This window comes from Limulus polyphemus, unplaced genomic scaffold (genome assembly GCF_000517525.1).
Source record: "Limulus polyphemus unplaced genomic scaffold, Limulus_polyphemus-2.1.2 Scaffold149, whole genome shotgun sequence".
NCBI lineage: Eukaryota > Metazoa > Arthropoda > Merostomata > Xiphosura > Limulidae > Limulus > Limulus polyphemus.
Window position 1 is genome coordinate 26,100 of NW_013665759.1, and position 15,602 is coordinate 41,701.

Genomic DNA, 15,602 nt, shown 5'->3' on the forward strand with positions numbered 1-15,602 from the left:
TGAAAAGAAAAAAAGGCATGAAGAAACTGCTTTACAAGACTTAAGACTTAATAAAAAAAAATTGATATTTTGCATATGAAAGCATTTTAATGTTTACTGATAAACTGCCAAATTTCATTAACATTCACTTACTAATTTAAAAGTTATAGCATGAAAACCCAAAACAAGCACAAAATTGTTACGAGGTCGGTCCCAGGGACTGATCGCGGGTTGAAAGAGTTAACCACCTTATAAAAAAAAAAATAAAAATGCCAGTCTTTGTTGATTTGTGGGTCATTTTTGGCCATTAATTCTCAGATCCATGTTCCTGTTACTTCCCAAACCTGACACTCCACTTCAGGATTCTCCACTTGTCATTTTAGTAGCAACTGGAGGCAATTGGTTTTTAAACAGTTTTATCACCATTGTATATCAGATAGTTAGTACTCTCTAATACCTCTCCCAAATCCCACATCCTTTTGTTACAGTTGCTTCTGCTGAGCTTGTCTCATCCAATGATGACTTTGATTAGCTCTTTCCTCCACCTGTCTTTTCTTCTGGTTCTTCTCTTCCTGATGAAGAACAGGTACCTTCACCTTCTTCATTTGCAACTCTGGTTATTTAAGTATGTGACATACTCTTTCTAATAATTTTTGAGGAGTTTTGAATAGTTTTGCTTTTTTTAACCTCTGTTTTCTGATTTTATATTCTTCCCCCATCCCTCTCTCCAGACATTCATGTTCATGCTAATACTTTTCTTTCCCAACTACATGCTGATCCACATCAGCCTCAACATCCTCATTTTCATGATTCTTTTTTTCTATGGCCTGTGGTCATGATCTCTCTGTTTTCCTCGAATCTCAATCTGTGAAACCTCCTTCCTGCTGGGGTGCCCCTCTTTCTCCTACTTTAACCCTTACTTATTCTCAGTCTACTTGCCTTCATCTTACCTCTCATTCAACTCCTTAACTACTTTCTTCTGCTTCACCTTCTCTCATAGACTGTCCATTGCAACCATGACAGTTTAGATGGAAATACTTGTCTACCACCTTGGCCTCATTCTTGTTGACATGGTTTCTTTGTTTTTAGGATTTGCTTGGTCAGGATTTTCTGTTTGCACCTCCCTCTCTCTCTTATCTTTGAGACTTCTATTTTCTTTCTTTCCTTCATGACAATGTCTTTGGAAGTGTTCCCAATTCTTTTTGTTCTTAGACTGAAGCTGTTCGCCAGCAGTCTTTCCTGGTTTCATTGGTTTCCTACCTTACCAGATCATGGGAGCTCTAACAGGATCCCAATCCTCGGGAATCATGTGGAGTTGCTTCCTCTCCTGTTCCTCATCCTTTTGCCTTTTTCTTACCATTCTTTTCATGCAGGGCTTACTGTTGTGGTTCACATAAATGACTTGTCATGTGTGCCACCTCTTGACTCGGGTCCTGTGGGATTTCAACTTACCATATTTCTGTACTTGTGGAGTCGCTTTGCCAACAGTCTTTGGGTCATGTAGGCACTTTTTTGTGTTTGTCCCTTTGTTTTTATACTACCCCCTCACCTTTCTCATTGTCTTGTTGTTTTTCAACCTCCCTTTGGTACTGCAAGTAGTCATCATCTCCAAAATGCTGTATTATCTGTACTGGCTATGGAAACTGTAGAACTGGTTTTTCACCTCACTCAAGGTTTTTATTCCCATTCCCCCATCTCCAAGAAGACTGTAGATTGGCATTGTCATCAGTTAATCCCCCCTTGAACCAATCTCTTTCTCACTGTTCCTCAGTTCAAGATGGATAGTTTTCTCAAGCTGTGATGGGTATTCTTTTCCAGGTTGTGGATGACCAAAGTAGATGTTTATGATACATTTCTTCACATTCCAATTTGTCCATCATTGTGTCATTTCCTCAGGTTTATCCACAACAGTAATTTTTTCAGTTCCATTATCTTCCCTTCAGCCAAACATTTGCTCAAACATTTATGCAGGATGGTCACATTCATCTGCTTTGTGTTTTCACACCATGTGGATTCTGGTTTCCAAGGCTCTTTGATCTCTTACCCTAACTTTGCAAGAGGTTCTATAGTTTTTGAGAATTCTGGATTTCCTCGAGTCCCATATCCCTCTTATGTAAGCCCATATGTGACCCTTCAGTGGACTCTGAGCAATCAATGGAGTATGTCCTGGAATTCCTTGTTAGCCCTTACAATTATACCTCCATTTCTCAATTCCTCTCTATTGGAGTAGCTCAATCACTCCAACATTATTTAAAGTATTCCTCTTTGGCCACCTTGACCCAATTTTCATCTGTAAACTGATGTCTCTTTCTGGATGGATGTGTTGATTCTAGACACCACCATCCCAGGGGTATGATCTACAGAGAAGCAGCCCCTTCACATCAATGTTTTGAAAATGCTGGCTACTTGTCAGGCTTGTCAACATCTTCGATCTCAGTTCATGGCTTATTTAATGATGATCCATTTGGACAACTCCACAGTCATACCACACATCAACCATCAGGGTGACACTTATTCTGAGAACTCTGCTTTCTCTCTGTGTAATTTCTCTTTTGGACTCGTGACCATCAGATTCAGTTGTCAGCCCATCATATTTTGGGGGTTCTGAACCTTGTGGTGGGCTGCTTGTCTCATTTGTACAGGATCCTTCTTATGGAATGGTCTGTTCATCTTTTGGTATTTCAATACTTCCTCTTTTTTTGTCTCCAATCCTGGATTCTGCAACTCTGGCTCTCATTGCTCTGAGCCAAGATTAATCCAACCTCTTTCTTTGTCTTTATCTTCCTTTTTATCTTCTTTCCTGTGTATACTGCCTCTCATTCATGTCATCTCTTGTCTTCACCTTCTCATTACTCCTCTTTGGCTGGCTCATCTGTGGTTCCCTTCTTACACTACTTGTTATCCAAGAAGCTTCTTCTGCTTCAATATTAATTGTCTCTTCTGTGCTAACCACAAATGAATATCTTTCATGACAGGTTGTCACACCTTTGACTTCAATATGGGATTTGTCTAGTCCCTTGTGTGACAATCAGGCTTTTCATGAAGAGTAGCCCCTTTTATGCCTTGTTCTTGCCAGCCTTCACACTGGCCTTATATCAGTACTTCCTTCCATTGGATCCCATCTTACTGCTTTTCTTACCTGGCTTTTTCACAGAGGTCTATCCTTCTTGACAATTGTCAGTTATTAAGCAGCTTTGTCTCTTACCTGGCCCTTCTCCAATTCTAATGGACCTCTTCAGTGCTTTTCTTATCAGCTGTTCTCCTCTCCCAGTTCTTCTTTTGGACTGAAACCTGTGTATTGCTTTCCAAGCTCTCACTACTTTCCCATTTGAACCTATGGCCCACTTTTCTACTTAGTATCTATCCCTGAAGACATATTTTCTCATTTTGCTTGCTTGTTAGAAACCTTGTTCAGACATGCTTTGAATACCTCCCACACACATTATCACAGAGATCATTTAAATTTATTTCTGAATTGCTTCTTTCTCCTGAAACTTAGGCAGCCAGGAAGAGTGATCAAATGTTTTCTTTCATCACTCTCCCGTCTATTTCTTCTTTATATGATCGTTTGGACTGTCTTTTTGTGTCTGGTTCATGCTGTTTGTTGTTATTTCACTTGAAGTGCTTCCTTTTATGGAAACTGCCATTCCTTCTTCCTTCCATGGGATGTCTTCTCTTCTTGTTACAAGTCACCTTTGACTTGGACCAGGTGGGTTCATCAGCTTCTCTGATTGATGTATTCCTCTTTTCATGAGATCACATAGACACTTTATCATGTCATCTCCCATCAGGTACATCATCTCAGGGCTTCTATCATTATCTTCCCCTGTATGAAATCCTCCAGGCAGGAATGTGGAAAGTATTTAACATGATTATTTCACATTACCTCTATCATGTAGCAGTTTATTGTGCTTCTGTCTTTTGCCTCTCTCTGTTTGACATTCTCCAATCTACCTCTTTTGAGTTGAGTATTGTTATATGCTTCTCAGTTTACCACCTTCTCACTCCTTGCCATTCTTAGGTCTCATTGTCCTTACCTCATTAGGATGGAACCCATGGCCAGTGTTGTCTTGCAAGGAATACTTACCCCAAACCAGCATCGAGTGTGGGGAGGAAAATATTAAATCCATCCAACTCTGCTCGGTGCCTACTGTGGAGATGGGGTTTTCCATAAGTCTGATTGAGCAGTGTCTATACATTTTATATCTTCTAGCCCAATCTGCACTAGACAAAACAACAAAATGACAGCACCAGGTGTGTGCCTGCCCTCACACCTGGTTCATGCCTGCTTTTTTTAGTCATCCATAGCACCATGTCTCAGTGTGAAGACCTGATCCCAGATTACTGCACATCATGACAAAAGTTCACACATCTCTCTGATGTTCTCCCTCACATGAATTTCTACTTTCTATTATAGTGAAGTATGGCAGAATACTCTAACCTCTAGCTGCTAGAAGAAGTCAATATGGAGAATTCATCATCAGGAAGTGCATCCAATCCCATTGGTACAGACTAAGTGGATTCTCCCCTTGTTTGGGAAGTATGGCTGGTAGAGGTGTACAGGGCACCCAACTGTGTTATGAACCAACCCATTCCTGGTGGTTAGATCCATCTATATGGATCTTGGGTTCACCTCAGGACATGGGTATATGATACTACTCCCTGCTCCTGATTGTTTTGGTGAGTATCTCACATGATTGATTCACCAATATGGAATGCCCTGACTTGTTGCCCTAGCCACGCTCATACTCAGCTGTCCGCCTATGAGATAATAGAGAGTTAAGCAATCTGCCATTCCACCCACATTAGCAATACGTTAGCAACCATTAAAATTTTCTGATGACCATATCTTGAGCTGTACCAACTCTGTTGGGTGAAGATTATTCCTTTCTTGAAATGGATGTTGTCTACCACTGAGTACTGCTTCACTAGGATACCCCTACCTCATGAATGTCATTCTCCGTGAGTCTTTCCTTTCTGATGCTGATTTCCAGTAGGGTCTTATGTTTGTAATTTCTTTGCACTGGATCCTCCACCATCTTTAGTGTGGGATTCTAGTTCTTTGTGGTGCAGAGAGGTGAGCAGTATTTCAGATAGATACCTCTCTGAATTGCCTTCCACCATTCCTCCACACTCGTGGTGCATTTATTTTGCCTTGTTAAAAATGTGTCTGTGTTTTTGTGCTAGAGCTCATGGGGATTACTGTGCTTAGAAGATGTGTTGCCCTTCTTTTGGTGGAGGGCTACAGTCTAATAATGATTACATCATAGACTGACACAATGCATGTTGACATGTGTAGGGATGGGAGCTTTGTTCAAGGTTTGTGATGCTGAGGCAGTGCACTTCAGGTAACAACTTTTCGTAGTGCAGAGAAGTGTGTACCTCTCTGAAATACATTTTCAGGTAAGGAAAGTGTTAACTTTAAAATATTTTTTTTATAAAATAATCTTTCCAAGTGAAGTAATTATTGTTGTTGCTTACGAGGTGAAAAAATAAACCAGTAAAAGAAAATTAAGTGGTTATGAAACAGTTGATGTACTTAGTTTTATGTAAGCTAAACCATATGTATATGTTGTGTATGTTTGAATTTTGTTCAAGAAAATGTAGCATGAAAATATGTATATTTTATATGCTAATTAAACCATGTATGTTAACTATACTTTGATGCATATATCTAGAGCTGGGTGATTTAATTCAACATAATTGATTACCTCTGAGTGTCGATTACATTTATTAGTGTCATATAAACTGAATCAAAATTACAGTTAAATCAGTTAAAATTAATGATTCTGATTATTACTGTTTTCTATTATTTCAACAACCAATTAATAAAACTAATTATTAAATCAATTATGAGGAACACAACTAATTGAAATTGTGGTTTCTGATTATTACTATTTTTTATTATTCCTAGTAATTAAAGTATTGCCACCAAACTTACTCACCTTATATGGCAAAGCTGCTATGTCTATCTGACATTGTCACTAATATTTAACTGCTGACTATAAGTAAGACATTAGTTGCAGCAAACTGTTTTGTCTATTTATTTATTGGTGAACTGCTGACTAGAAGGAAGGAAAACTTTGGTAACACCAGCCATCAACCTTTTTTAAACTTTTTTTTTACTTGCATTTACCATGATTGGAGGAACACTATGCTAATCGATTAATGGTTCCTTTGATTAATCAATTAGCAAATACCACTAATCACCCAGGTCTGCATATGTCCACCTATTATGTTTCTTTGTATAGTGTTCTAGCAGTACATTCTGATTTAATGTTGTAGTAATCAAAGTAATGTAATATTACAGTTTTTGCACTTTTATAGCAAACTTTTGTTTTCTTTATTGTTATAGATTTTTAGAAACATTGTATTATTCTGTGATGTAGGTATTTGTTTGTAATTCTCTGTGATTGTATAATACAAGTTTAGCTGACAAGTATCTTGTTGTTGTATTAGGGTAATATTTACTTGTTAGTAAGTACAACATTAGCTTGCTGAAGAATACATAAAAAAAGTCTTGAAAGAAACTCTAAGCCTATTAAAAAAGATAATTTAGGAGTCATGTTAGTTTTAGAGGTGTTTTCTTTTTGTCATGTCTACCTATCTGTATGTGGTTTCCATCCAGAGTTACACACAGCTGATTGTGTGTTCACTGGCTACAACAAGGTCTTCTGTTGTGCATGGAACCTGGAGTTGTGGGCAGATGAGTAGATGTTGCATTGTCTACTTATCACTGTATTCACAGGAAGTGGGTCTCCCAGACCTGTGGACTTGGAATTGTAGGCAATTGAGGGCTTTTCAGGTACTTTAGTCCTTTTCAGCTCCTCTGGAAAGATTCTTGGCTGGTGTGATGCCCATACTCATGTGAAGAACTAGGGAGACTCCCCTCCAAGTATAGTGTCCAGTGGTTCAGTTGAACTACAGAAACTATTCAAGATCAGGTACTTCTTTACTTCCATGTGGTCATGTATAGGGTGTCCTTTTGTCTGCTGAGTTTGTTCTGCTCTCCTGATGTCTGGTGGGGCAACTCCAGCCAGCATTCACAGGCTGTTTGTAATGGCTGGCTTTAAGCAGCCTGTGATGAGGTGTCAATAGTTTGTAAGTAATTTGTTACTGCTCAGATACTGTTTAGGCTTAGTAATAAATTAGACTAGCATTCAGGTATCATTTAGTTTTAGACTTAACACTAAGTGTAAGCCTTATTAGAGAATATGTTTACCTCTTTGTGCTCAAGTTAATTGGTCAGGTATCACCAAGCATAGTTATAATTGTACATGTTTCAGGCAAATAACCTGTTTTAATTTTTCATGTAACTTAAGACGAATGAGTAGTTACAGTTTAATTATTAGTGTCTTCAGTGAATTACAATTCCAAAATAATCCAGTTGCAACCGAAGTACTTTGTAGTGTTGAGTAGGACTGACAATTAAAAATGACTACATGCTTGAGAAGTTCTACAGAAATTAAGAACATTTTGTAAACATTTCAAAATAATTTGAAACTTCAAATTGAAAGCCCAGCCATTAACATAAACATTCAAAGCTGCTGGAAGAATAGTACCAAGCTATGTGATTGTAAATTTGAAGAGAACAACTGGAAACATGTCCAGCAGCTTAATGGTAAATAGTCAAGTACCAAACAAGAAATTAATATTAAGAATGTTATGGAAGATAATTTAGATACTAAAACCACTACCATAAAAGAAAATTATGGATGGAAAAAATGGATACAGATAGTAGCATACTGGCAGCTACTTAAGAAACTACAGGTTCCAAGATTGCCATTATATAGAATGCTGAAAATGAACAATTTCCATAGTACAAAATATATTTGGATTAGCAGGTTTTTCACAGAATGAAAGGTATGTGAATGAATAAGTTCCCACAGTACGAAGAAATACAAGAGACTAGACTGAGCTCATTCTTTAAAAGACCAGCTAGCAAATTTGGCACTCGGGTCACATATTTATCTATAAATCACTACTGTGTAACCATACCCTGTGTAATAGAAGGTGCCTTTTAACATACCAAGTACTGTTCTGTATGATTACAACTATAGTACTTGCAAGTTTACTGCTTACTTCATGACTCACAGAGAAACCAACAGGTTATGATAGAAAGGTATTGTGGGAAGCATATTGACCTCAGCTCAAACTTATTTTTCAGGTCAAAGAAGTGATTAAAAAGTAAGTCGTGTGTAACGATATTCAGCTGCATATCGTATATGCTTATGAAAGGACTAACCCTAATAACTTTAGGATGCTCATTCCAAAGATGTTTTTGGTATTTATTTAATATGAAGCATGAAGACTACCATGACTGAAATTACTACTAAGTGTTTACAATCCATGTGCTAGAATGAATTGATTTCATTAGGATTCCCTTAAATTATGAGGACAGCATCTTGTGACAAAAATGAGCAGATTAAAGAAGCCACAAAGAATAGTTACAATCGGTACTACTCAGTTTGCTCCAGTTTATATATTGAATAAAAACGTTGGTGTTGAAAAGACTTTGCAAAGGAAACGTGAGAGATTTTACAGGGTTGAATGTCATCAATCTATAACAAGTAATGCTAAGTCTATAAGCTATGTCATGAAAGGAAAAACAACATGGACAATTAAAGGAATAAAATGTTGTTGCACTGTTTGAAATAACAGCTGTTTGTGTCGTAAATCTTTTTATCACAGTAAAATTATGGAAACAAATACATTGTAGTGATATACTGTTTTGGAAAGTGGCCCAAAGAATACATTGCACCATCTCTAGAAAGAGAAACTGGCATATTAGCTAGTTAATGAGTTTTCATTGAGATTTAAAATACCATGTTAATATTCATTTTAATATGGAAAAAACTTTGAATATACTGTTTTGTAAAAGATGAAAAACCTTGAGTACAAAGGAATCAACAAAGCTAGAACTAGAGACCTCCATGGTTCTACAGATGAGATGCTAAAATCGTATAACTATGCAGACTTAAACCAGGAAGCTGTGTATTTAGGCAATAGACAAAAAATTTAGTATTAAGACCTTCTGCTTCTATTGATGAGCTGCAGAACTGAAGAAGCTATTTGATATACTGTATGATTGCTCAGAAAATAACCATTAGCTCCGTTTCATAATTTCCCTTGGAAAAATGACAGAATAACAAAAGCAAAATGAAGGGGTTATAATAATGCTGCTGACAAGTTTGAGCTCTAATGTGGTGAACTTGTGTGTTTGTACAACCTGAAAAGAAAGAAAGGAATATCTTAGAAGATGAGTCAGCACTCAGAAGGTGTATATGCTTATGTGCAGTAGTAATAAAATCAACGATATGACCGAATGTTCTTCAAAGGGCAGCTGTGTGTACCAGAGGTTGTTTATGAAAACCATTTAAAGGATTACTGAAGTGTGAGAACATCTTATTGATGTAATACATTTGCTTCTCGTACCTTTATTTTGTGCTTTGTTTTTCTTTGTGTATTTCTGTGATATGAATATTTGTTCTTTGGTCATCGCCCCCCATTGGCATAGTGGTATGTCTGCGGACTTACAACGCTAGAAACCGGGTTTCGATACTCATGGTGGGCAGAGCACAGATAGCCCATTGTGTAGCTTTGTGCTTAATTACAAACAATCGTTGTTCATCATAAATGTATATTATACATTTGGCAATTAAGAGTCATGCTGTATTAGGCTAGAATTTTTTTTCAAACGTAAAGATAAGGCATGTGATGTTATTTAGGAGTTTTTAAGGGATTTTAACTTGCCACTTAATAACATATGGTAATTTAGGTATGTAAATAATACTGTGGCATTGTGCCAAATTTATTATTTGGTATTATACAGTGGACAAAATGTTTGTTTATGATATTACAGATTTCTTTTCTTTTGACCAGTGGTCCCAGATACTATGTGTTGTTGGTGAGTTAGACTTGCAATCAAGCCAAGAGTAAGCTTTAAAAGAGATTGTTTACTTTTGTGTAACTAAGTTTTATAACCAAATGAAATTAGGCTTTATTGGAACAGGAACTGTTTTGAAACAATTTTTATTGGTTTCTTAAAATAAACGAGGAAAATGTAACATTTTATTTACTTGTATTTGTCAAATAAAGTAAAAAGTTATTTTTAATAAGTGTGTGAGACATCCATCAATATCAAAAGAATCTAGTTGGAAGTTTGGAACATAACAATATGAAAATATGTTAATAGTGTATGTGTTAACTGTGTTTCTGACATAGATAATATTTATTTGAAGTATGTTATCAACAAATTGTACAGGTATGGCTATATAGATCAAGATGATGATATACGAGAGCACAGACCAGTAGCACCTAAAACTGTGAGTAGAAGATTTCATCTTCACCATTCATATATAATCAATGACAAAAAGGACATGGATGTTTTTATTCTTTAAAATCTGTTTTCCTAACTTATAAGTTTAATGGTGCAAAATATATTCATCTAATGTAGATGAGTTAGTATAACAGAAACTTATATGAATGTAGTTAGTTTTAATAGCACAAATAACAATCACCTAAACCCCTACTAATTGGTTATTTCTGATACTATGAATGAAGATGTAATCACAGAGTTATTGTGACTAACTTACAGGTATAATTAGAAACAATACTTATCAGCTGAATGTTTTCGTTCACAAAGATTCTAATTCATGTTAACTATTCACATCTTAGATTATGTTCTCTCTCACCTACAGTTTTTACATTTTTATTTTAAATATATGTTACTACTTCAGAGAAACAGTTTTTAAACCAAGTTAATGTACTGTACATAATCACAATTTTAACAAATTAGTATCATGTTATTTGGCTATAACGTGGTTTGAGCCACTCAAAACTTAATCTCTTATAAGCTCAAATGATTATCTACATTATAACATTTCTAAGTTAAAATATGATTTATATCAACATCAGGAGCCCAAAAAGTTGATTCGCTACCGTGACAACAAGATAGTCAGCATCAAAGGAGAGAGATATTCCGATATAAAAAAAGAAGAACCTGATGAAGTGAAACCAGCACGTCAACATCGATTTCAGTAGGTTTTTAGTATGGAAGACATGTAACAGCAGAGCAACAAGTTTGTCTTATTTTGCCAGTCGAGTTTAAAAAACATTGTTGTCCTTGGCATTAGACCAACAAGATAAATTGCATTATTACTGTATTTTGAGTCTTGTGACAAAAACATACAGTAACTTAGTTTCTTAATAAGCAGAGGTCAGTTGGAAAAATTCAGGATTATACAGTGTGTTTTCACTTTGGTTTTATATATATCAAAGCCTTTTGACATCTATAATCATTTCATCCTAGCTTGTGAATTGGCTAACAGAATATTTGTAGCCAGTAAACTGACTTATGTATTTTGTTTACATTTGATTCAGTTTTGCAATTTTTGTGATATAATGGTAATATGTTTCAGCTGTTTTTCAGATTAGCTTTCTTTAAATCTCTGCATACACATTAGGTTGTAAAATCTACAAAACTTGTTTGTTTCCATTCATCAACTAATCATGTATTATTGAATAATACTTAGTTTTCATAAACATAATTAATCATTTTTAAATTTGAATTGAAAGCTTCCAAATATAACTTTTTTCACAGATAAGCATGAAAATTGCTCAAATCATTTCACTTGATTTTAATGTCAGCAAATTTATATTTTATGGTTCCAAACCTAATTACTTAAGTGGAAAGCATTAGAGTTTCTGCACTATAGTCTCATTAGCTTTGAATGTTCTCAACCAGTCATGAGAACTTGTGTTATATAAATTGTTTGTAAAAAATACTTCAGACTTAATCTATTTCAGTTAATCTTGTATCTAAACAATTTAAAGGTTTTTGAACTATTATGAATTTAAACTATAATTTTTATTCCTTTTTTTGTTGTTGTTGTAAATCACATAGTAAACCCTGTTCTTAATGATTTGTGATTCACACATCCACCACAAAGTTTTCAGAAGGTAAAATAACCTTCTTGTTTACTAACTTCTCTGTAGCCTCTACTGTGTTGAATAAAATATCTAGATTTAACAGGCTTTTTTATTTAACCATAAGATTCCAGTCTTCACAAGATGATGGGTAGACTTAAATTGAGGTTAGAAAAAACTAGTATATGGTAAACAGCCTGTTAAATTTGTCTATTTCCTTGAAATCTGCTCACATACAACAATGTTTCTGAAGCAACAGCATATTGAAAAAGTAATATGCCTATGTACATTTAGCACCATAAGATTTACTTGAATACTAGCATTTTCTTTTACTCCAAACATTCTTTAATTATTATAAATATGCAGTAAAACATCCTTCTCAAGCTATAACATGTTATGCTTAGCAGATAACCTGCAATATTGACAATTGTACAGTTGGTTTTATAGCAAGAGTTTACATTAATTTAACAAACGTTTTCACAGTCTTAGAAATTATGTTTAAAGAATGTATTGTCAAGTTCTAACAAGCTTATGTACATTTAACTAAACTACAACATGCAACATTCTGGTTGAAAGACACCATCCAAGAACATTTGATTGGAAAAGTGTATTAAATTGTATTTTAGAATTTTGTTTCTGTGATTATCAGACTTTAAACTTGATGCTCATCTTTGTAATAAGAATTGGTGGCACTTGTTGATTGAAAGAAGCTGAAAATTTTGTTTGTACAAATTGTAACTATAAGTATATTTTATTTTTCATATAATGCCATTATTTATCAGTTCATGTGGTGATAGTAACTTTAGTACATTAGTATAGAACATTGCAACGTACATGTATCCAAAATACATATAAGGAGAGCTACTTTTATCATCAGAAGTAAAAGCAGTTGCATATCAGTGCAAAGCAGGTGTATTTCAGTTCCACAACAAAGTGTGTTTTTAATTACCACTTTATCCAGTACTGGTTATCTCGAATTTAAACAAGGTATGTGTAGGACATGATTATGAAGAGATGCCAGTCACAGTAGTTCTATAGAAAATTATGGCTAGCTTACATGAGCAACTAGAGAGTTTAAGACTATTCATTACCATCAGGTGTGTTATAATTTATATTACATATGTTAAGTGTAAAACTTTATATACTGTAAAACACTTTCAAATTGAATGTGGATATTTAGTGTGTAAAAAATAATATGTAATAGCCAAATTTCAAATTTTTTAATATTTGGTTACAATTTACGGCTTTGTTAAATATTATAGAAGAAGGGCAGTACACACATGTACATCTTATTTTAGACTTAACAATTATGTATATCGACAAAATATCCTTTTGTCTCAGTTATGTACTGGTACTGTTATATGTTAGATGATGTATTACATAGTTAGCTCTATAAATATGCATATATATCAAGGCCTAGAAATTACATTAGGATAACTATAGTTGTTAACAAATAGTTTAACCTTAATTTCTATCCCTTGTATTTTAATAGCAGTTTAAAATGTTTAGTTAGGATGTACATTTCAAATTATGTTATATACAATTGTGAACTGTATCACTTTTACAGGTCTTCTACAAGTAATTGAAGGTTAACGAATGAAAAGCTTTAGTTATTGAAATTGTAGTCTTAGGATCTTCATTATGTTTACTTGTAATTATGTTGTGTATTATATTTTTTCTTATTGTAAATTATCATTTTCCATTTATTTTTCTTTAGTATTTTAACTCATTTATACTTCTTTATGTCACTGAAATTTTCAAAAAATGTCTACATGTATTTGTTGTACAGACAAAAATGGTATTTCGTCTGCTATAAATTTTTTTCTCTTGTATTTATTTATTTACATATGTCTAGATATTCTTAAATGTTTTTTGTTTTTTTTTCTATTTATAGAAGTATTTTGTACATAAAAGAAATGATTTTTAGTACAATTGAAATTGTATGAAAAGTAATGTTAACGTGTATTTAACTGTGAATCCTTACTGGACTTGAAAATTGTCTGTTCTTTTTAAATTGCATAGATTCCCAAACAATTAGAATATAAACAATTTTGCATTTAATGGTCAGAGATCTATTCTTTAGTAGGAAGCTAGTTAAAAACATTTGGCAAGTGCACTTTAAAAAGGTAAAAAAAAATACTGTTTAAAAAAAAAGTACACAGAATGTTTGTAAAACATTTTATCTGTGTTGTACTTTTTATATTTGATATAACTTCTTATTCATATCTATTTGTAATTATTATGTTTAATGAAAATAGCCAGAAACTAATTATTTACAATTGAATCATAAAAGGTATAAAATTTTCCAGTTTCAAAATTTAATTCTGTGTTTAAACTTACTAAAGCCCCATATTATAGCATTACATAAGAATCATTTGAAATGTGAATGGAAATCAAAAAGATTGACACACCACGTCAAAATATATACAACAAAGGTGGATTATACAAAGTAAATGAAGAAATTGAAAATACATTCCCAAACAAGTATTATGTCGGCTTAATTATGAAAACATTAAGCATATGAAATTGAAAAGTAAAGAAACTTGAAAAATCTACAAAAGTTTTTAAACATTAATTTATATTCTGCTTTTTAAATTTTGACTTCATGTGTCAAGCCATTATTTTTAGCTCTGTTAAACTTCCTTCATAGTTCACCGTACTTAATAAAGTTATTTCTTTTAGTGCACAATGTAAAAACATGCACTTTTATGTTGTAAATAATCTACAGTTTCCTCATTGAATCTTTTAAGAACAATTTTTACTGTGTTTAAAAGGTTTGTAGTTTCAAACATCTGATTTTTAGTCTACATGTATTTATTGTATTTGACATTAAATGTTTTCCATTCATGATGCACTTGTTTTGGGTTTTTTACTCTTGAAAATATATTTATGAAATTAAACTTAAATAGTAAACTATACAAGATAATGCCAAAACCATAAAATGAGAAGTTATGAGCAGTTATGTATCAAATATAATACCTTATCAAGCACTTGTAAATTAAATTAATGTGCATCATATACTCACATTCAATCTTTCTTTCTGTAGTGTAATCTTTTTTTTACTTCTTTGATACCTGTAAAGGACATTCATAAAACTTAATCTGAATTTCAACAGCATCTTAAAATATATATAAATATAATCCAAAGCATCATATTGTTACAATATTTAACCTTATAAGCTCTCTTAATGAATCCGTCAGTAAGTGTATAAAGTGTGGTACAGTGGTGTAGTAGCAATAATGATTGCCAACTTGCAGTACTATACTGCTCATCCAAACATATGAGAAATCAAAACATGATAGTTTGAGGTGCTGTTTGTTCTCCCCTCCACGTGGATTCCTGTACGTGGTGAGGGGACCTCCCAGGGAAGGTTCTGTATTTACAGTTACTTTCTCTGGGATCTAAACATCCACCCACATGTTTGCCGTGCGTTGCGACCCGTGAAGGAGAGGAGAGGATCCTGGTGGTTGAGTGGTGTCTGGGCACTGCAACACACCACTTTGGCCTTGAATTCCTGTAGACGGGTGGCCTTGGGGTGGCCCCCCCTAAGGTCAATCGGCTGGTCCACTGGGGCTAGGGTCAACTGAGTACCAGTGTTGGGCGTTCTCAACGGGTGTTGTGGACATTGTGTCTGATACTGGTGTTTGGGTATAGTGCTCACAAAACCCTGGCGTTGCTGCAGTGTCCTTGTTTGA

General features: G+C 34.3%; 1 protein-coding gene across 1 annotated transcript in view; it reads left to right on the top strand.

Annotated features, from left to right (window-relative positions):
- LOC106475653 (CUE domain-containing protein 2-like) overlaps window positions 1-14,757 on the top strand; it is a 26,616-nt gene extending 11,859 nt beyond the window's left edge. Inside the window, exons 6-7 of the mRNA XM_013936335.2 lie at window positions 10,244-10,304; window positions 10,897-14,757. Of these exons, the coding sequence (XP_013791789.1) occupies window positions 10,244-10,304; window positions 10,897-11,022 (187 nt within the window). The 3' untranslated portion in view covers window positions 11,023-14,757. The remainder of the gene's footprint in view (window positions 1-10,243; window positions 10,305-10,896) is intronic.
- Window positions 14,758-15,602: the final 845 nt, after the last annotated feature.